At 43.2% G+C, this 24021-nt stretch overlaps 1 protein-coding gene across 1 annotated transcript in view; it reads right to left on the bottom strand.

Annotated features, from left to right (window-relative positions):
• Positions 1 to 3089: 3089 nt before the first annotated feature.
• The window catches only part of pdia5 (protein disulfide isomerase family A, member 5), a 99535-nt gene continuing 78603 nt past the window's right edge, over positions 3090 to 24021 (bottom strand). Inside the window, exons 15-17 of the mRNA XM_079518760.1 lie at positions 22103 to 22173; positions 7118 to 7252; positions 3090 to 4866 (exon numbers count right to left, since the gene is read on the bottom strand). Coding sequence (XP_079374886.1) covers positions 4786 to 4866; positions 7118 to 7252; positions 22103 to 22173 — 287 coding nt within the window. The 3' untranslated portion in view covers positions 3090 to 4785. The remainder of the gene's footprint in view (positions 4867 to 7117; positions 7253 to 22102; positions 22174 to 24021) is intronic.

Genomic DNA, 24021 nt, shown 5'->3' with positions numbered 1-24021 from the left:
ACTGGGGTGAACAAGATCAAAGTGGGGTCCAGAGGGGTCCACCCAGCCATAACATTTTGGAACCAAATGGACCCTTGTGGGTCTGAGAGCGTACAAAATGGAACCATTAACACAAATTAACATTGATTTTAGAATCATAAATTGGGGGTCCCGGCCTGGGCCGTGGCTCAGCGGTCCAGGCACCTTGGCCGGTAGTCTGAGTCTGGCAGTGTGCTGCGGGTTCGACTCCCGATCCCGACGGCCTTTACTGCATGTCACTCCCCCATCTCTCTCCCCCATTTCCTACTGTCTGTCTCTCTATAAAAAAATATAAAATAAAGGTGAAAGCCGCAAAAAAACATAAATTGGGGATCCCAGAGATAGAAAAATGTGACTAAATGGGGGGTCCGTAGACTAATGCATGTCAAACTTGGGGGTCCTTGAAAGTAAAACGGGTTGAGAATCACTGCTAGAGCCGTGAAAATCTTCTCTTATTGGGTTTCCCTGGCATATCTTTTCAAATAGGGGTCCGCAGGCTAATTAGTGTCAATTTGGGGGTCCTTGACATGAAAACGTTTGGGAACCAACTGAGCTAGATTCTAGCCAACGGCACCCTTCCCCAGGCCAGCTCTACAGAGCTTTCTCCAAGCATTGTAGCTTCCAGAATGGAGGCAAAATGATGCTCTCGGACGGTCTCCTTGGGGCAGAAATGCAGCACGCACATAAAATAGGCTCAATAATAGGTTCAATTAAACTAATACCCTGAATCTTCCAAGTATAAACAAGAGGTCAGAATCATCCCAACATGTCCCCCAAACGTACAAGTTACTCATGGCCACCAGCTGAACACAGAGGGGAGTGTGGACAATAATTGTCCTAAATTCATCTAAAAGATACATTTGGAATTATCGTTTTGGCTGCTGTATTTATCAACATGCATTATTCTTCCCGCTTGTATATTTCTTTCCCCGTGGTTATGCAAACTTGCTGAAAAGAAAGATGGACTCCCATTCTAAGTGCAGGGCCTGTGGTACAGACAGAGGCAACACGCCTACCTAGAGGTGTGCATAGTTGAGCCACCTCAGCACCTCCTGGAGGACAAAGATCTGTGGATTGCCATACCGTACGGTACATGTACAGTATGCACGGAAAAGAAAACAGACCACCTCATTGCAAGAGTTCTGCGTTGCTTGGGGCGGCTCAACTAAAGCCTAAAAATAGCAGATCTACAATTGTGACGCTTTGTGAGCTTGTAGATCTTTTATTTATTTAACTTATAAATTAAGCAGAATATTAAAACGTAGCCCCCAACCAGAACAGGAGGTCACTCTGACAATTCATATTTGGAAATGCATAACGCATGTAGTATAATTATGCAAGAGCAATTCACATACATTTTTGGCATTTTTTTATGTCCATACTTCCCCCCCCCCCCCCCTATCTCGGTTTGACTTTTTCTCTGGCCTGTGAATGAAGTGAAGCTGGAGAAGCACCAGGCTTCTTGCTCCTTAACGTTACATAACTACACAGAAGGGAGTTCCAACCCAAGGTTAATTAAGTAAGGTTAGGAAGCGAAGACCACACGGTGGACTCCATGTAAGGACTCCCTGGAAGGACAGAAACATGCGCAATGGGCTATATGCAGCCAACACTTCCGCGTTCAGCTTGCCTGGTCTCAATTGCGCATGTTTCTTTCCTTCCAGGGAGCAACATGGAGTCCACCGTACGGTCTTCGCTTCCTAACCTTATTTAATTAACCTTGGTTCCAACCGCACCACCTCTAGCCTATTATGGCAGGCCAGTCTGGTGCATCTCAGAGGCAGGACAGGCTTACAGGAGGAAAGGAGGCACTGGAGGCAACTCAGACAGTTATTTTTGTGCGGGGAAACCCTTTTGGTGTTTTAAAGCATTATGTTGTACTTTAGCTATTGAAAAATAGCAGATCTACAAGCTCAACAGGCACTCGGTGCTGCGCTACGAGCTTGTAGATCTGCTATTTTTTTGAAAAATGTTTGAATATATATTATTTCAGATTAGAGCAAAGGTTTTTAACTCAAATCTTTGCTTCTGGGGGAGGTCCCTGGAACAACATATTTTCAGATGGGGTGGTCGGCGGTCAATTACATATATTGGGGGTCCTTGACATGAAAATGCTTGAGAACCACCGATATAGAAACAGAGGTTTTTCAGAAAACTGTCAGGATTTAGAAGGCATTTGTAGAATCAGGTCTAAATCAGGTCATGACCTTCATCAGGTCACGACCTTCGTCAGGTCATGACCTGAGGAAGATGTAAGTGAAACATCGAAACGTCGTCGAGTTTTAAACTTGCATCCTGATAATAAAATAAGGGCTTTAAAACTGTCAGAGTTGCTCCATTATATAACTACACTTTTAGAGCCTGACATCACATCAACCGCATGATTCGCAGTTCTGCTGAATCATTCTTTTTCAATGCACATTATAAGGCCACAGTTTTTAAGCGACAAAAATAGTTAAAAGATGTCTTTATTTTTAACCACATGAACCCAATAAGCGTCCCCAATATTCTGGGGGGTATATACATTCCGTTAAAATAGCAGATCTAACATCTTTTGTATAGATCTGGGCTATTTTCGGTATAGATATTTGGTGTAGACAGAGGGGGGGGGGGGGGGGGGGGGGGGGGGGGGGGAAGGACCTACAATAGAGCCCCAGTCAATGAAGTATAGGGTTTAAACCCTTTGTGTTTTAAGCATTATGAAATACTTTAGCTATTGAAAATAGCAGATCTACAAGCTCGTAGTGCGGCACCGAGTGCCGCGCTACGAGCTTGTAGATCTGCTATTTTTGAAAAATGGGCGCAAATCTTCTTCTTTCTTTCAGAACGTTTTAACTCAAATCTTTGCTTCTGGGGGGGTCCCTGAAACAACATATTTTCAGACGGGGGTCGGTGGCCAAATACAGATAATTCTGGGGGTCCTTGACGTGAAAAAGGTTGAGAACGGCTGACATAGAAACATGGGTTTTTCAGAAAACTGTCAGCATTTTAGAAGGCATTTGTAGAATCGTCTAAATGGGTTTAAGTGGTTAAAAAAAAATCATGATTAAGCACGATAGCATGGAACCATACAAAATATTTCTTACTTTATTTCACCCCGATCGATCACATGAGATTAACTCGATGCTACTTTTGCTATAGAACGCAGTCCCACAATTGAAAACTGTGTGTGTGTGTGTGTGTGTGTGTGTGTGTGTGTGTTGAAATGTGTGAAACTTGCGATACAGTATACATCATTCATGTGACTTTGGCCTTTCTCTGTGAGCGTTGATTACACGTTTCATATTTCCGTTAACCTGTAACAAAAAGCAATCTTTTTTTTTTTTTTTAATGGCTCCAGTTTCTTGGACAGCAAGTTTCTGTACAAAAATATCGGAACAAAACAGTTTGTCTATATCAGCATTATTCTCTCCTAGTGACTGATCATGGGTGGGGGGGGGGGGGGGGTTGAAAGGGCTGTATAAGGACCCCCTGTGGTGTGACATAACAGCGCTGTAGCTATAGCTGCAGGTGGCCTCTATGGCAGTGGTTCTCAAAGTGGGGTCCTTGACGGAGGTCCAGAGGGTCCCCAGCTAAATGATAGTAAAGGTCCCTTGCACACTGGACGCGTTTTTCGGAAAAAACTACGGGAAAAACGCAGCTAAAATCCAAAAAACGCATCCAGTGTGCAACCACCTGTAGGACCCAATTGGGTCTATAACTCTGAGTGTGTACAACAATATAAAATGGGTCCCAGAGGTAGAAATCCCCATTCAATTTAGGTCTGTCCTTTAGCCTAATGCATGTCAAACTGCGGGTCCTGCTTTAGAACCATGACAATCTTCTCTTATAGAGGTCCTTGACATGTAAATGGGGGTATACGTGGGCAAATAGGGTCCTGGTTTTGAGAACCACTGCTCTATGGCAGTGGCTTTCAAGGTGGGGTCCAGGGAACCCTCAGGGCCTCTAAATGGAGGTCTGTGAACTCAGAGAATATACCAATGGAATGGAGTTATGGGGGGGGACGTCCATGGATTGAGAACCACCGCTGTAAGGGACAACTATAGCTCGACGTCTCGGATGAACTTCCCCACTATAGGCCTCTTTCAGTCACACAGACACCGTATAGGAGAAAGGAGGGACACCCGCACACACCGCCACGCGTCAGGTTCAAGAGCATTTATTTTTAAAGAGCGACGTTTCGGTCTTGTGCGACCTTCCTCAGCCTCTTTAAAAATAAATGCTCTTGAACCCGACAAGTGGCGGTGTGCGGGTGTCCCTCCCTATGCCTCGTCACCATCGCACCTGTTCTAAATTGTCCTACCGGGTGTGCGGAAGTCATCTCTCTATAAGTCACATGTCACAGACACCACCCCCCCCCCCCCCCCCCAGGGGCGCCAGTATTGCATAGATACAGTATAAGATGTAGCCTTTTCACATAATGCTTGTCACAGTATTTGGGGGTGACAAAAAAAACAACGTTTTTTTTCTTTCTTTTTTGTTTGTTTGTTTGTTTCTCTCGCCGTCAAATTATCCATGAAAAAAGCAGTCGCCGGTCGGTCGGTCGGTCTCACGTGGTTGGTCGTTCTGACTGCAGGTATACTCCCGTTGTGGTATTTTTAGACAAACAATGATCGCCAACGGTATATAAAAAAATAAGCCTTTCGCTGTGAGGTCATCAAAGTCTTCCCCCCCCGTCCCCCGTCCCGTCAGTGCTGGTTGGTAGGGCCCCTGTCAAAGGTCAAGGGTCACAGTGCAACGACACCCCCCCCACCGCTCCTCCAGCCTTTAGAGCTCCTCCTTCCTCTTGCCGACCTTCTCTTGGTCCCGCCCTCTCAGGCTGCGCATGAAGCTTATAAACCCCGCCTCCTGCAGAAAAGGTCAAAAAAGGACAGAAAGAAAAGTTCATGGCCGCGATGAGAACCACTATAAAGGGTGATGTCCACGATTTCGCTACAACCAAATATTACACCATATGGCGTCACAATTAGAGCCTGACTAATGAGTCCTAGCACTAGCATGTCTGAGAGGTCATTTTGACTGTTTTTTTATTATTTTGAAGTTGATTATCTTTTTCCATGAAGCTTTCAGAAGGTTCCCCTTCCATGACCATCATCATCCATCACCATTCTATCATCTCAGAATTTTTTGACATCTGAAACATTTTCTAAATATGAATTTAAGCACATGCTACTTCTGTCACATTTTACTTCAGTCATGCTAGTAGACCAACGATAACAGATGTTTGGTTAAAAATAAAAACTGAACATGTATTTATTTACTTGAGAACATTGTACTTATAAACAAACAAAAATACTTTGAGATAAAAAAAAATATATAACCCAAACATAACTTTAAACACTAAAGCCCCATTCAAACATAAAATATAACATCATAATATAACAAACGTAAAATAACAGATCAACAAGCTCAATGCGTCATAAGGCGAAACGTTGTGAGCTTAATGTAGAGCTTCTTCTTTTGTTTTCCTTCATCTTCTATAATACCATGTCAAAAAAGGAGAATAATGGCTGATGTACAGTATCTGACTGGCTACAGCTCCCAGCACATGATTGCACACCACTGTTCTACCGTAGATAGATCTTAACCCATTCTGACCTGAGATCAGATTCTAAAAATGTCTCCTACATCCTGACAGTTTTCTGAAAAACCTATGTTTCTATGTCAGTCGTTCTTTGATTTTTCAAAAATAGCAGACCTACAAGCTCGTAGCGCGCCACTCGGTGGCGCGCCATGAGCTTGTAGATCTGCTATTTTTCAATAGCTAAAGCATAACATAATGCTAACACCAAAAGGGGTTCCCGCCCCAAAATGGGTTAAATAAGAAATATTGCAATATTTCTGCTCATCACTCACTCGTATGATCTCATAGAGATTAAGTGGTGTCATAATAGTATTGATTTATTGTAAACTCTGTTTGTTCTTTTCAGTCTATTGACACAGGAGTTGATCCACAGGGGATATTAAACCTCCTGAAGGCACAGTCAAAAGATGATCTTAATAATGAAGTAGCAGAAATATATTTGTGTCCTAGTGTAGTACGTTATTTGGGGTAAGATGAGTCAAGTTACCCGGAGCCACTACACTACAAGGATTTATCATCTACTATGGGTGTAACGATATAGTAACTGCATCGAAAAATCGATTTTAATTTCAAGAATCGAAGTATATTGAAATGAAAACGGCAACATTGACTATGTATCGTATCGTTTTGCAATGCAAATAATCGATTGTATCAATACTACATTGTGTGGTATTTAGCAATTTTGGAAGAAAAAAGAAAAAGAGGGGTTTTAATTACCTAGTTTAAAACAATGTCAATGTATTTTAAACAGTTACTGTATCGATTTAAAATCATTGAATCGTATCGTATCGCCATAATGAAACAATATGGTCCATGTATCGTATTGTCAACCATGTATCGTGATACGTATCGTATCGCTGTTAAAATGTATTGTTACACCCCTATCATCTACAGTATCTAGCTACCATTTACACCTCACATTCAAATGCGATCTGCAGGTTACTGTACCTGCAGACACAATGAATGATCCGATCTTGCCCTTCTTGCGTTTACATCTGGCTAACTTTTGAAATTACATCAGACCACCTTCAGACCATGGTCGGGCAGATCTAGTCACATTTTGATTTCAAAGTGTGCCACATAAGTTTACACCTTGCGTTTTCCTTATCCAGATAAGATACACAAATCCTTTTTTTTTTTAAACTTGAAAACATGTCATTCAAATGTTCTTAACCCATTTTGGGGCAGGAACCCCTTTTGGTGTTAGCATTATGTTATGCTTTAGCTATTGAAAAATAGCAGATCTACAAGCTCGTAGCGCGCCACCGAGTGGCGCGCTACGAGCTTGTAGATCTGCTATTTTTGAAAAATCGAAGAACGACTGACATAGAAACATAGCTTTTTCAGAAAACTGTCAGGATGTAGAAGACATTTTTTAGAATCTGATCTCAGGTCAAAATGGGTTAAATGAGTCTAGGCTTCAGCTGGAGAGGTGCGATCAGTGTCATGGAGGTGCAACACCTCGTTCTCGTTTCACAGAACAGGTGAAAACGCAGCGGTGCGACTAAAACTTACCCCTCGATCTCCGTTGTATTTTTCAGGAAACTTCCCATAGTTGTAGTAGATGAAGGTGGGGTAGCCCTCCACCGCTTCCTGCTTACACAGCTCATGGTTCTGTCCTCTGGTGCAGTCCACAGCGGCATAGACAATCTGGAGGTGGAAGAGAAGAGAAGAACCTCTTAGCTTCAGCTGCCATAGAGAGAAGACCTCTTAGCTTCAGCTGCCATAGAGAGAAGACCTCTTAGCTTCAGCTGCCATAGAGACAAGACCTCTTAGCTTCAGCTGCCATAGAGAGAAGAACCTCTTAGCTTCAGCTGCCATAGAGAGAAGAACCTCTTAGCTTCAGCTGCCATAGAGACAAGACCTCTTAGCTTCAGCTGCCATAGAGAGAAGACCTCTTAGCTTCAGCTGCCATAGAGAGAAGACCTCTTAGCTTCAGCTGCCATAGAGACAAGACCTCTTAGCTTCAGCTGCCATAGAGAGAAGACCTCTTAGCTTCAGCTTCCATAGAGAGAAGACCTCTTAGCTTCAGCTGCCATAGAGACAAGACCTCTTAGCTTCAGCTGCCATAGAGAGAAGACCTCTTAGCTTCAGCTTCCATAGAGAGAAGACCTCTTAGCTTCAGCTGCCATAGAGAGAAGACCTCTTAGCTTCAGCTGCCATAGAGACAAGACCTCTTAGCTTCAGCTGCCATAGAGAGAAGAACCTCTTAGCTTCAGCTGCCATAGAGAGAGGAGACCTCTTAGCTTCAGCTGCTATAGAGAGAAGACCTCTTAGCTTCAGCTGCTATAGAGAGAAGACCTCTTAGCTTCAGCTGCTATAGAGAGAAGACCTCTTAGCTTCAGCTGCTATAGAGAGAAGACCTCTTAGCTTCAGCTGCCATAGAGAGAAGACCTCTTAGCTTCAGCTGCTATAGAGAGAAGACCTCTTAGCTTCAGCTGCCATAGAGACAAGACCTCTTAGCTTCAGCTGCCATAGAGAGAAGACCTCTTAGCTTCAGCTGCCATAGAGACAAGACCTCTTAGCTTCAGCTGCCATAGAGAGAAGACCTCTTAGCTTCAGCTGCCATAGAGAGAAGACCTCTTAGCTTCAGCTGCCATAGAGACAAGACCTCTTAGCTTCAGCTGCCATAGAGAGAAGACCTCTTAGCTTCAGCTTCCATAGAGAGAAGACCTCTTAGCTTCAGCTGCCATAGAGACAAGACCTCTTAGCTTCAGCTGCCATAGAGAGAAGACCTCTTAGCTTCAGCTTCCATAGAGACAAGACCTCTTAGCTTCAGCTGCCATAGAGAGAAGAACCTCTTAGCTTCAGCTGCCATAGAGAGAGGAGACCTCTTAGCTTCAGCTGCCATAGAGACGAGACCTCTTAGCTTCAGCTGCCATAGAGAGGAGACCTCTTAGCTTCAGCTGCCATAGAGAGAAGACCTCTTAGCTTCAGCTGCCATAGAGAGAAGAACCTCTTAGCTTCAGCTGCCATAGAGAGAAGACCTCTTAGCTTCAGCTGCCATAGAGAGGAGACCTCTTAGCTTCAGCTGCCATAGAGAGAAGACCTCATAGCGGTCCGCGCACCTAGGCTGGTAAAACCGAATGTATATTTATTAGAGCTGGGACTCGATTAAAAATTTTAATCTAATTAATTAGAAGCTTTGTGATTAATTAATCTCGATTAATCGCATTTTAATCGCATATCAATATTCAACCCGAGAACAGTGATAAACCTTTTTTTTCAAATGTTTTTTGGTATCCCAGTGAATCAATGAATAGTGACTACAGGATACCACTCATTTTCAACATTTTACTGTCATTAATATACCTTAGAGCTGTTGTGTGGAAATAATAAAAAGTCACCCCATTCTGTGTTGCCTAGAACTGGAGGTCTGAAAAAAATCAGTAACAGTAACAAGTAGATCTCAGTGACATCACAAAGCTGTACTTCATAGTGTTACTGTTTTTTGTCAGACCTCCAGTTCTAGGCAAAATGGGGTGACTTTTTATTATTTCCAGTTTTCCACACAACTCCATAGAAAAATGTTGAAAATGAGGGGTATTCCCCTTTAAGCAATACAACTTTTTTTTACAGATAACAGATAAACAAGTGCAGCAAGTGCCTATATAAAGTGACTATGAATACTCAAATGTGCTTTACATGGTGGGGCATGAGGGAAAAAAAATAAAAACAACTTTATTAGGGGGTAAACACTTAGACAAAGGAACAAAATAAAAAAACGGTGGAATGAACTAGCTGGGGAGTGCATTTCACATGGGGTTGGGGCAGACCATTGTCTGACCACGGACTTTCACACTTGCTGCTTCAGTATGTTTCGCATCGAGGACAGCTTGACAGCTTCGTGCTGTGGTGAAATCTCCGCGAGCCTCTGCAAGGCGTGCAAGCCTCTACTCTGCGAGACATGCTAAGCTGAAGCAGCTAGCATGGAAGCTAGCTCTGATCCATAGCTCTGGCTATGGACCAGAGCTAGCATGAAGCATGGAAGCTAACATTGGTCATATGGCTTATGGATCCGATTCCTTTCCCTCTGACATTGCACACAACCATGCTGCTATCCACGCGTCCATCCGATAGCTTTTAAATCTAAATGTCCCATCCACGGAGCAAACGTTTGGGTGTTATAAGTTGTTGTCTGACGGAGCTGTAGTGTACAGTGCCACTGGACTGCTGCTGCTGCTCCTCCCCCTGCCGTGCAAGGAGTGCAGCAGCCTAATGAGCCTAGAAATGCACCCAGTGAGAAACGTTCCGCCGTGAAAAAAAAGGTGCGATTAAATGCGTTAATTTTTTTAACGCGTTAATTTTTCTGTAGTTAATTAATCTCAATTAACGCGTTAAAGTCCCGGCCCTAATATTTATCAATATACATACCCCCACACACACACAAAAAAAGTTTGATATTTATTCCGTTCGGGGATATCTCTCTCTCTCTCTGACACACACCTTGCAATATTCATTCAAGTTTTGTTTATACTCGAAATTACACCGAGTAATCAAACTCATTTTCAGTGTCGTCGAGTAATACAATATCATATAAGTATAAAACACGCGCTGAGGCAGAGGCTGGAAATTGCACAGGTGAGGGGACTTAGGCTGATTAGGCCCACTGGCAGAGCCTGAGCAGAGCCTTTTGTGGTGGTTCTGGAGAACCGTGGGTCCGACCGACTCGATACCGGGCACTGCACTCCTGCGGGGGTGTGGAACACGTGTCTCGAATATGAAGTCGGTGGGGCGAACGGTTCTCGAGTTACATGGATTACAACCGTTTTAAATTCAGCACCTAGAATTAAATGATATGTGGAAGCATACGACCTCCTTCGATCCTTACCACATTTTTCAGATTCAGATTGTTATGTTTTTATGTCTCTTTTGAGGTATTTTATTGTCGTTTTATTTGCTGGGTTTATACATTTTCCAATCCTGTTTTGGATTCATTTGAATTCCTTCACAATTGTTTTTTATTTTTATTGCTTATAATATTACTTTGACTTATTGCTTATCTTATTGCGCTTTTGTAATGCTCTAAACGTTCTGAAAATGGATGCATGGTCATAAAGTTTATTAGCATTGCTATTGATCAGAAGAACATCAAGGATGCATGCAGCAAGAAAACAAATTTCATGCTCAATAATTCTCAATTAACCCATTTAGGTCTGACGTCGAAATTTAAAAAATGTCTTCTAAATCCTGACAGTTTTCTGAAAAACCTTATGTTTCTGTATCAGTGGTGCTCAATATTTCATGTCAAGGACCCCAAACATTATATGTAATATGCCTCCGCCCCCCCATCTGAAAACATGTTGTTCCAGGGACCTCCCCAGAAGCAAAGATTTGAGTTAAAATGTTCACTCTGTAATAATATATATAATTCAAAGATTTGAGGCACATTTCCACGATTTTTCTAAAATAGCAGACCTACAAGCTCGTAGCGCGCCACTCGGTGGCGCGCTATGAGCTTGTAGATCTGCTATTTTTCAATAGCAAAAGTATAACATAATGCTTAGTTAAAACACCAAAAGGGGTTCCCGTCCAGAATGGTTTAAAACTGGATACCAGCTGTAAAGTGAACATTAACCATAAAAGCCTCGTACACGCACCAAAGGAAGCTGCTTTTCATGCTAAACGCATTCTGCCGTTTACACATTCTGACATTAAGTTTCTGTCTCCGAGTTACCAAATAAAATAAAAACTGTACTGTACAATATTCCTCTTCATGCTAGAGCTAGACCGGGGGTTGTCAATTTAACTGATTGTGAACGAGGGACCACCATCCTGACTTAGAACCAACCTGGGGACCACTGTTGTGTTGGGTGGGTGGGTGGGTGGGGGAAATGGGCTAAGATTAGTGCTTTTGTAACACACTTTTGTAATGCTATGCATTACAAAAAATGTGTATACAAACCACTGTTTCTCAACCAATGGTCCATGGACTACTAGGGCTTTCACTTCTAGTTGACTAGTTTACTAGTCGATTTTTGACTAGTACTGTTTAACACCTTGGAGTCCCGGAACTATTTAATCCATTTCATCCATGTGCCCATCATTTATAGCGCACGGACCACTTTTACCGGCGCACCGGAAGCTGGTGTGCATGTCTGTGTAGCAGCTAACAATAGCCACACCACTCTAGAGTCGATCGACAACGGAGGTAATAATAATAATACGGGAGGTAATAATAAATCTATCGTGACTAGCGACTGGACCGCGGAAGGCCGTCAAACACAGGATCTTTTTTCAGAATTAGACGGGATGATTTAGATCGGGAGTTATGATCGTTTTAAGATTTTCGTTTTCGTCAGCTAAACAGGCAGGGGAGATTTTCGATGACGTGTCACTTTTTGACACGTCATCGGATCGGGCAACAAGCGCTCCAAGGCTCTAGAGCGATGCGAACGGTTTTGTTATCATTAATCTCCGTCCTATTTATCAATCTCTGTGTTGGGCACTTGACCATGACCTTGAACTTGGACGGAGAACTCCGCCCTGGGCCTCCAAGGTGTTAACTAGGCCTACCTAAAACAAATGTTTAAAAAAAATTAGTTTTTACATAACAGGTAGGCCTAGTTAAACAACTAGTCGACTAGTCAACTAGTAAAAAGCACTAGAAGTGAAAGCCTTAGTATCCGCATACTTTAGTTTCATTATATAGATATATTTCACTGTTAGGTTCTTAGCTTTCGTATGATTCATGACGACCATTTCTTATGAATTTGATGTATTACCATGTTTTTCGTTCTCGCTTACTGTACTGCTCTGGATCCAGAGAGCCTGCTAAAGGCCTAAACAGTAAATTGTAAAGCATGTCTCGGGGTGCTCCAATGCCGAGGTGATTTCATGGACGACACCACAAGCTGCACGCTCAGCATTCAGCACTGCTCATTTTAAGACATTTAGGCCTGACGTCGAAATAAAAAAAAGTATTCTGAAAGAATATAATTATGTTCAATTTTCAAAGATTTGTGGCGCATTTTCACGATTTTTCAAAAATAGCAGACCTACAAGCTCGTAGCGCGCCACTCGGTGGCGCGCTATGAGCTTGTAGATCTGCTATTTTTCAATAGCTAAAGTATAACGTAATGCTTTAAAACACCAAAAGGGGTTCCCGCCCAAAATGGGTTAAGCCATTTAGACCTGGGAACGATTCTACAAATGTCTTCTAAATCCTGGCAGTTTTCTGAAAAACCCATGTTAGTCGTTCTCAAACATTTTCATGTCAAGGACCCCAAAGATTATATTTAATTAGTCGCCGACCCCCATCTGAAAATATGTTGTTCCAGGGACCCCCCCAGAAGCAAAGATTTGAGTTAAAAACGTTGGCTCTGAAAGAATATATATATATTCAAAGATTTGCACTACATTTTCACGTTTCTTAAAAAATAGCAGACCTACAAGCTCATAGCGCGGCACCGAGTGCCGCGCTATGAGCTTGTAGATCTGCTATTTTTCAATAGCTAAAGTATAACATAATGCTTTAAAACACCAAAAAGGGGTTCCCGCCCAAAATGGGTTAAGTAGCCCATGGACCTAATTAGCCCTTCGCTAAGTACCTCCCCAACCCGTCCTTGTCCAATATAGGCACGTTATCAGCGAGGAGACAGGGCAAGCTGTCCTTCTCCCCCCATAGAGATGCACGTTAAAATGCCGGGATTTCTCCATATAAACAAACGATCATTTCAGTAGCAAGAGCATCAAAATGTCTAGTCAACCAGGCCTGCAGTATAGGCTATGCACTGGACAAAATGTGCACGACATTATTTAAATAAACTAGAAAAACGAGGAAATGACAGAGGGAGAAATCAATTTTTAACGACCGTCCGACAGGAGTTTTCATGTTGCACGGTCATTAGTATTATCGCCATCACCTGGGTGGGTCAGTCGTGTGACTTTCTCGACGTTAAGCCGTGCATGTGTTCAATAACACAGCCATGCAAAAATAACATTGACAGCTATGAGGTGGACGAAAGCTTGACCTGCCATAGCAACAGCTGCTGAAACTATTTGGATTGGCATTGGACAATCGCTTTTTGGAGTGGGATTTAGCTAGATTTTAAGATCAAATCAGGGCGTACCAGAAACCTAACACATTTAATAGCTCAGGCTATGTTGTCCCTAACACGCAAACAGTCTTTGAGATAAAGTCGCTCATCTTGGGGTACATCGTCCCCGGGCGGGTATTGATAGAGTCGCACATCTTGGGGTACATCGTCCCCGGGCGGGTATTGATAGTCGCACATCTTGGGGTACATCGTCCCCGGGCGGGTATTGATAGTCGCACATCTTGGGGTACATCGTCCCCGGGCGGGTATTGATAGTCGCACATCTTGGGGTACATCGTCCCCGGGCGGGTATTGATAGTCGCACATCTTGGGGTACATCGCCCCCGGGCGGGAATTGATAGAATGAGTCCACAGTCAAAGCTGAGGTACACCGAACATCAATTAGTTCCACTTGGGGAGCTCCTCCGGCACATGCAATGCTGCACTGATGACAAATGGCTACTCGAGCTGAGCAAAGACTGAAACTCACCGTTGTGTGATATTTTGTTTTTTTGTCTTGCACTGGCCCATGTCGTAATTATTCCCATGGAGCGACACACATTGCAATGAGAGGGGAGTGAGCTGGGCTGCCCTGGAATAGTTGCAAATCCCACAGGCCTAGTTTAATTTGACAAAACACGCTCATAGTATTTAATTACGTTAAGTTTTGTTGCTGCCTTGCATGTTAACATTATGATATAATGCCTCTGGCTGAAGCTTGATGATGCATTAACCCTGTAACACCCGGATTTATTTCTACTTGCAAAAAAGAGATTTCAACCTACTTTTTACTACTAGGACTTATCAGAGGAAATTATGTAAAAAATGTTTTAATATTTTTATGCACATTTATAATAATTATTAAAATAATAATAATAAATTAATAATTTACATTTGGGGGATATCTTTCACAATAATAAATAAAACATGTTCTAGACATTCTAATGATCACAAAAAAACATATATTACAATTATTTTACTTACTTTTATCAGGGTTAACCCGGTAAGACCCAACGATGCTTCTCGGTAACATTTTTATTTTAATTAATTACTTAATTATTATTATTATTATTATTCATCATTTGCATGATGAAATTTGGGAAATTTTGCCTTATATTGGTTGTCTATAGTGTGGTATACAAAAATGGCCGTAACTTTTTTCCGGCAGAGCAGGCCTCTCATTCTGTGGACCTTAATGACCAAATTAATAGAGAAAACACAAATAAAAAGTACGGCATGACATCACAGGTCCTGTCCAGCTTTGGGCCTGTGGCTCCCCGGCTACATAGATCTACAAACAAAACAAGCCTCACACAAGCTTTGAGGACGCCCCAGTTAGAGCTACACATTGTGGACGACTGTGTTGCAGCAGGATGGCTGTGGGCCAACTTTGTGTTGGGGGGGGGGGGGTTTAGTTTATTTCATTTTCCTCATTGCATTCTTGATTGGTGTGACTACCAGAAAATTAATGTGGGAGTGTGTGTGGTGGAAGTGTTTTATTTCACAAACATTTATGGTGATATTGTAGTTAATAACTGTACTGTACCCAGTCAAGTTTGCCCAACTGCAGTTGAGAGGAGGCCATGCCTTTTCTCATCTGCAGTACCGTAGTCAATCTAAAAGGGCTATCTGCATAAGTCATGCACTGTAGTAGCACTATGCTGATCGGAATATAATGCTTTCCTGGATGGAAGTATGCGCTACTAGTCATACTTGTAATTCATCCTATAATGTCTCAGAACGTTGGGAGTGAAGGACACGTGTAAACGTGAACAATATTCCCAGCCCAGCACGAGCACAGGGCTGCACTTTAACCCATTCAGGCCTGACGTCGAAATTTTCTAAATCATGACAATTTTCGGAAAGATTTGAGGCACATTTTAACGATTTTTCAAAAATAGCAGACCTACAAGTTCATAGCGCGCCACTCGGTGGCGCGCTATGAGCTTGTAGATCTGCTATTTTTCAATAGCTAAATTATAACATGTTTAAAACGCTAACGCTAACGTGACATGGATGCGTTCCAGGTCTCAATGGATTAATGATAAAAACATTACAGGCCGCCAGACTCTTGAGCTCCCGCCAAGTGACAACGTGCAGCTGCTCTCCAAACTGACCGTGTGGGATCAATGAGATGTGGTGCGGCTCTCAATCAGCTGAAGAGAGGGGGATCGATAGCGGAATTGGCTGTGGACCTTTTTTGAAAAAACAATCCTCCATGACTTCATTTTCCGCTGTCAATTCAGAGAAAACCTGATTGATTATACCCAGAGATGAGCACCCCGGAGTATAGTTGGGTAGTTAGATTGTACTGTATGGTGAGTCTGCGCTATGGCTTCCTACGCTGTTAAAAAAGTTCCCTCAATGTATTTCAAACTTCTGCCCTGTTTAAGTAGCATGTGACAATCCATTGCAATAATTAGTTTTGCATGAAAAACACTCCTTGGCCTAAATTCGGCCAAAGCCACCTCATCACTTTTGTGCTGACCTCATCACTTTTGTGATGACGGCTATGGCCGTTTTTAGGCCAAGGAGTGTTTTTCGTGCAAAGCAAATGCTTGGAATGGATTCAGAATCATGAAAACCCCCTAGTTTGACATGTCACAATTGTCACATTCTACTTAAAGCATGATGAAATTTGGGACATTTGCCTTATATTGGTTGTCTACTCTATGGTGTGGTATACAAAAATGGACAATGGCCAGTATGTCATGACATCACAGGTTAATCCTTAACCGTTGGACTTTTGGGCCTGTGGCTCCCCGGCTAACGGTGAATGGAACATTGGAGTGCAAGCTAATAGACTAATAAGCGAATAGATCCATCCCAGCCTGGCCTCACATATACTGTGGGGTGGGCCATGCTTTATAAAATAGTGAGGAGTGAAGGCGTAAAGAGGTGCTCCCCTCTGTTTGAGCAGACATACAGTACTGTGTAGGACACTGGACTACAAGGCTGAAGACAGGAATGAGAGCAGACATACAGTACTGTGTAGGACACTGGACTACAAGGCTGAAGACAGGAATGAGAGCAGACATACAGTACTGTGTAGGACACTGGACTACAAGGTTGAAGACAGGAATGAGAGCAGACATACAGTACTGTGTAGGACACTGGACTACAAGGATGAAGAGTGGAATGAGAGCAGACATACAGTACTGTGTAGGACACTGGACTACAAGGATGAAGAGTGGAATGAGAGCAGACATACAGTACTGTGTAGGACACTGGACTACAAGGATGAAGAGTGGAATGAGAGCAGACATACAGTACTGTGTAGGACACTGACTACAAGGCTGAAGAGTGGAATGAGAGCAGACATACAGTACTGTGTAGGACACTGGACTACAAGGATGAAGACAGGAATGAGAGCAGACATACAGTACTGTGTAGGACACTGGACTACAAGGATGAAGAGTGGAATGAGAGCAGACATACAGTACTGTGTAGGACACTGGACTACAAGGATGAAGACAGGAATGAGAGCAGACATACAGTACTGTGTAGGACACTGGACTACAAGGATGAAGAGTGGAATGAGAGCAGACATACAGTACTGTGTAGGACACTGGACTACAAGGATGAAGAGTGGAATGAGAGCAGACATACAGTACTGTGTAGGACACTGGACTACAAGGATGAAGAGTGGAATGAGAGCAGACATACAGTACTGTGTAGGACACTGGACTACAAGGCTGAAGACAGGAATGAGAGCAGACATACAGTACTGTGTAGGACACTGGACTACAAGGCTGAAGACAGGAATGAGAGCAGACATACAGTACTGTGTAGGACACTGGACTACAAGGATGAAGACAGGAATGAGAGCAGACATACAGTACTGTGTAGGACACTGGACTACAAGGCTGAAGACAGGAATGAGAGCAGACATACAGTACTGTGTAGGACACTGGACTACAAGGCTGAAGACAGGAATGAGAGCAGACATACAGTACTGTGTAGGACACTGGACTACAAGGATGAAGACAGCAATGAGAGCAGACATACAGTACTGTGTAGGACACTGGACTACAAGGATGAAGACAGGAATGAGAGCAGACATACAGTACTGTGTAGGACACTGGACTACAAGGCTGAAGACAGGAATGAGAGCATGATGCATGGTGGTGGTGACGGGGGGGGGGACTGTCCAGAATCAGAATGAGGAATCTAGACATTTCAGCCTGTAATCCATCTTGTACTTGTACTGTACATCTCGCACTGGGGCCAACATGATTATTATTCTTACTGGCTTCTGAAGATTCCATTACGGAATCGGTGAACATTCAATCTTCATTACTCCCCTCCCTCAGAATGAACGCTTATCGGACTGATGTGACTTAACCCGTTTAGACCTGAGGACGATTCTACAAATGCCTTCTAAAATCCTGACAGTTTTCTGAATAACCTCATGTTTCTATGTCAGTGGTTCTCAACCTTTTTCACGTCAAGGACGCCACTGGGTGGCCACTGACCCCATCTGAAAATATGTTGTTCCAGGGACCCCCCCAGAAGCAAAGATATGTGTGCTCTGAAAGGATATATATATTCAAAGATTTGCGCCACATTTTCACGACTTTTCAAAAATAGCAGACCTACAAGCTCGTAGCGCAGCACTCGGTGCCGCGCTATGAGCTTGTAGATCTGCTATTTTTCAATAGCTAAAGCATGACATAATGCTAAAAACACCAAAAGGGGTTCCCGCCCAGAATGGATTAAGGTCAAAGTAGTATTATGGGAACAGTACATTCATTTTCTGACGACGACCTATACTGAAGGAGTTCAGTATTTTATTTGAGACTGAAAAAGGGGATAGACATATTGCAGGCATATAACCCCAAACCACCGGAAAAGGAATATGAGACTTGCGCGCTTCAGATTCACTATAGTCATTTGAGACGAGAAGTAATCTCTCACTCCTTTGTGTGTGTGAGAGAACAGGACGGGTTTGCCGTCACTGGAAAAAAAAATCACACCCGTGTGAACTGAGTGGTGCAGTGACGTCACACACTAACCATAGCAACCATGCTCAACCCGTACGCGGGGGCACGTACAGGTACACACATACACAGATACAGACAAAGCTGGTTATTGGAGTGGTTTGCACTAGGGCATTAAGCAACTAGTCGACTAGTAAATCCACTAGTCGACCTTGTTGGTACTAGTTGACTAGTTGATAAAAAAATAAATAAAAATAAAGTTTTTTTTTTTTTTTTTTTTTTCCCGATTTTGTAGGCCTCAAGATCAGGTAGATTATAGTTATAGTCACCATACAAATATTTATTAAAAAAAAAGTTTATTTTTTTAATTTATTTTATTTTTTACATAATAGGTAGTTAAACAACTTGTCGACTAGTAAACTAGGCAACTAGTCAACTAGTAAAAATGACTAGAAGTGAATGCCCTAGTTTGCACCACTCAAAAAGGCTGACATGTAAACATATTCCCCTTCAGCGAGAAGCACCGCAAAGTGTCAAAGGGACGAGATGAGTCTGACACATCCTAATAAAATCTCGACACAAACAACATCCCCCTTCGCTTTCATGATGTTGTCAGGGGGGGGGGATTTGTTCGGGAATTATACATGTAAAAAAAGCTTCGAGTTTTACAGTAACATCGACCTTTCTTTCACACCATTTGAGACGGATTTATTGGACACGCCGAGCCACATTAGCACGCCACGTTGCATGAGAGAATAATTATCTGTGGTTGACATTAAACGTTACGATGCGTCCTTGTAATCTTTTGTTTTTTCAACGAGTGTCACTTGGAGATGATATACGTTTCGCTAGACACGCGTCCTAATTGGTTCAGTGTGTCTGGGCGTGTGTGTGTGTGTGTGTGTGTGTGTGTGTGTGTGAGCGTGAGTGAGTGAGTGAGACTGAGTCACAGGCTAAAGGGAGGGTCTGATGCTTTCGGGAAAGGCCGAGTCCAAGAATCAAGAGATTCTCCCCCTTAGTTGCTCGTTGGGTGTAAATAAATAGCCGATCACCAAGCTCACGACACGTTGCACTGGACATGGTTTCCAGCTTGTAGATCGGCTATTTCCTGGTGTGCGACACTCGCACGAAACTAAGCATAACTCAGACTTAACACATTTTGGGCGGGAACCCCTTTTTGTATTTTAAAGCTATTTTAAAGTTATACTTTAGATATTGGAAAATAGCAGATCTACAAGCTCATAGCGCGGCACTCGGTGCCGCGCTATGAGCTTGTAGGTCTGATATTTTTTGAAAAATCGTGAAAATGTGCCTCAAATCTTCGAGTATATATTATTACAGAGTGAACATTTTAACTCAAATCTTTGCTTCTGGGGGGAGGTCCCTGGAACAACACATTTTCAGATGGGGGGGTCGGCGGGCCAATTACATATAGTTTCTGGGGTCCTTGACATGAAATATTGAGCACCACCGATAAAGAAACATAAGGTTTTTCCAGAAAACTGTCAGGATTTTGAAGACATTTTTTACATTTGGACGGCAGGCCTAAATGGGATAACAGAGAATGAGTTATGTTGAGGAGGAGGGAGGGTGTTGGGAGGTCACTCCTCAGGGGAAAAGAGTAGGAGTGAGTCGGACTGGAGAGGATAAGTGAGTGTAGTGTTATTAGTCTCTGTACCTCAGATAACCCCCTCAGATAAGCCTTAGTTCAGACTGAGGAGACTTAAAAGCAAAAAAAAACATTCCAAAGTGACACATGGAGCCACAGAACAAGGAAAGAGGAAACCTGAAATTGGGAACATACTGGGATCAACATTTTAGTTGTATTATTGTGTCATGATGAGGCCTGCAAATAATGTGCACTGTCTTGACGGTTTCATCGAGACATAAGGCTACCGTCCAAAATGTGCGCACGCACACACACACACTGTGTCCCCAATACCCGACTGTGACCAACCCCCTGACTCTGAGTCAGAAATATTCATCTCTTACCGTAACCTCCCTCATACACCCCCCCCCCCCCCCCCCCACCCCCACCCCACCCCACACACACACTGTTGTGTCTTTACCCACACCTTTCCAAAGCACATGTTAAAAATGTGCCCCGACTCTAAAGGCCCTGACATATTGAACTGAAAGCGTCGCTGAAGAGAACAAGAAAGTGTCAGAGAGACTCTAATCACACACACACACACACACACACACACACACACACACACACACACACACACACACACACACACACACACACACACACACACACACACACACACACACACACACACACACACACACACACACACACACACACACACACACACACACACACACACACACACACACACACACACACACACACACACACACACACACACACACACACGACTGTGACCAACCCCCTGACTCTGAGTCAGAAATAGTCATCTCTTACCGTAACCTCCCTCATACCCCCCCACCCCTGGCCCACACACACACAGTTATGTCTTTACCCACAGTCCACACCTTTCCAAAGCACATCTGCCCTGACTCTAAAGGCCCCGACACACTGAACTGAAAGCATCGCTGACGAGAACAGAAGTGTCAAGGGGACTCTAATCAGCTGCATGTTGTATATTCCATTCACTCTCTTCGCTTTCTCTCTCTCTCTCAGTTCCCTATGCAATCAACAGGGTACAGTAGGCTACTTTTGTACATTGTTCTCCGCCTATTTTTGCCGTTTATACTAAGAACTATTATCACCGGCTAAATACTTTTTCAGGATCTGTGAACGGCAGACCTTCGTCTCTTTCATTAAAAACTAAACTAAAGAAAATGTGTTTTTTGACGCAAATGTCGGACACTTTCAGAGTGTCAGGATGCACCTTGACCTTGTCTGTTCACACACGAAAGCGTGAAGCAAAAGCCTAGCTTCAAGTTTTAGTACAGATAAAGAAGGAGAATTTATGCTGTCGTTTGTTAAAACAAGCCAGCTCAGCCTTACCCCTTTACACTCATACACACATACACTATGGCAGCCAAAGCCAGACAGTATATTCTTCTACAACTAGTTCCTTACTAGGGGGAGGCAGTTTAGAGACCAGGATTACTGCATGTTTCTTTTTTGTGAGGGTACCTACCCTAGGGGACACAGGGACATGCAAACACACAGAAAGTCCCTTTTGCCAACCCCGCCTCGGGTATGGGCACTGATGACGTGGAGGAGAGAACACGCCCCCCAGCGGGAATCAATCCCCAGGACCTTCGAGCTGTGAGGAGACGGCACTACCGACTGTGCCACCGCGCCCCCAAGAAGCGCTTGTGGTACCGATCAGAAGTACCGATCAGAAGTCTTGTGGTATGGCGCTACCAAAGCCATACCACACGCCGTGGACCGCAGCAGTAGCGTTGAAAAGATCGTGGTGGGCTGGTGTGGCGAGTTACAAGGCCGTTTCACGCATATTATACCTGAAGGGAGGAAAGCTATAATCTCTCAAACGAGATGATTGCAATTATGTACACGAGTATGCGAAGGAGACACTAACCTTGCGGTCCTCCTTGAACAGGTCGGCGGCCGTGGTGAAGTGAGGAACAGCGTTCTTACAGTGCGGACACCCTGAAACAGAAGGCAACGCACACACACACACACACACACACACACACACACACACACACACACACACACACACAAGTACACACACATAAGCCGGGCAAATAAACGGCCCTCGTCATATATAACATCATGGCACGTTCCTCATAAGATTAGCCCACATTAGGGATGGCTCGCTCGTATTTTTATGAGGATTAATATGTCTCATAAATATGACAACGCAATGCACTCCCACCCCCCCCTCTCCAGATGCCATCCATATACATGTCAACGTGGTGTGGGTGTCTGGGACGGGAATACAGATCGACCCAATGGCACAGACTGGCTTGTATGGTGAGGTCAACATCATTCCATAGCAGTGTTGATTTCGTCGACTAAAACTAAGACGAATTTTTTTCGTCTACTACCTTTTTTCACTGAGGAAAACTAAAGCTATGATGACTAAAAGTAAGACTAAATATATTGACAATTTCGTCGACAAATAAACTAGACTAAAATGTTAGGAAGGGACTAGTGGACAAGAGATCCTATATAAGTCATTTTACACTTGGTTGCATGCTGAAAATAGCAGATCTACAACCTGACAACGCATCGCAGCGCGACGCATTGTGAGCTTGTAGATCGGCTATTTTCAGCAAATGTAAAAACAGTCATTACGGCGGCATCAACGCTCGCCAAAACACATTTTAGTCGACTAAATCAACCGTAGATTTAGTAGACTAAAATCACATGATGTTTAGTCGACTAAAACTAGACTAACAGTAAAACTATGACTAAAACTAAAATAGAAATTTGCTGCTAAAAACAGCACTGTTCCATAAAATGTTGTTGTAAACCAGCCCTCTCATTAGTCTATCGCTATCGACACTGGTGATGAACCAGGATAGGACTACTGAGTGAAACGCTGTAAGCCGAGTTTAAGTCTGTTGAGTTTAAGTGTATTCTAAGTGCATATACAGTAGGTCTGATTTAGCAGAGATCAAGAACGCCAAGTGCAGCCTCAACTGAATTATCTGTTGAGCCTTAAGGAGCGGTTCTCTTTTTAAGACTGTGAAACATCATTGATAAACCCCATGATGACACACTTATGTTGCCAACAAACCAAGCTTGCGTTTTTTCAGGAGACTCACTGCTAATGTCCAATTCAGGGCCTTTCAGAGTACATGACATCTATGGCAAAAAATCAACAGTAAGTTGATTGTAAGTGTATTGTTGTGTGTTGACATGTTTGATGAATACAGTACATGGACAAAACAATACATTGTGTTGTGCCCGAGAGGACCCCCTCTAAAACGAGATGATGCATCTCAAGGGGCTATCCTCTAAATTAAATTTCAATATATAACAGGACTTCCCAATTACTAGAATCAACATGCTGTTCTCTTTGCCCAAAAACAGACAATCTACAAGCTTCACGTGTCACCATCTGCTATTTGTGACATGCCAACAACAATAGGGATGCTCCAATCATTTACGTCCATCATGCATAAAAAGCGATTTGTTTACTATCCATTCTTACATCCAGCTGAAAAGGGCTTGGATATGGGATCCCTTACTTTGCGAAACAAAATGATAGTGTGTGTGTCTAGTGTCAAATGACACATCGACCAGCACATTATTGACACCCAAAGAGGACCCACCAAAGTCACCACAAGATCTACAAGCTCATAGCGCGGCACCGAGTGCCGCGCTACGAGCTTGTAGGTCTGCTATTTTTGAAAAATCGTGAAAATGTGGCGCAAATTTGGAATATATATTCTTTCAGAGCAAACATTTTTAACTCAAATCAAATCTTCTGGGGGGGTCCCTCCCTGGAACAACATATTTTCAGATGGGGGTCGGTGGCCAAATACA

The sequence above is a fragment of the Electrona antarctica genome (assembly GCF_951216825.1).
Source record: "Electrona antarctica genome assembly, chromosome: 13".
NCBI classification, from domain to species: domain Eukaryota; kingdom Metazoa; phylum Chordata; class Actinopteri; order Myctophiformes; family Myctophidae; genus Electrona; species Electrona antarctica.
The sequence above is the reverse complement of the archived record's forward strand: the minus strand, read 5'-3'. Positions and strand labels throughout refer to the sequence as shown.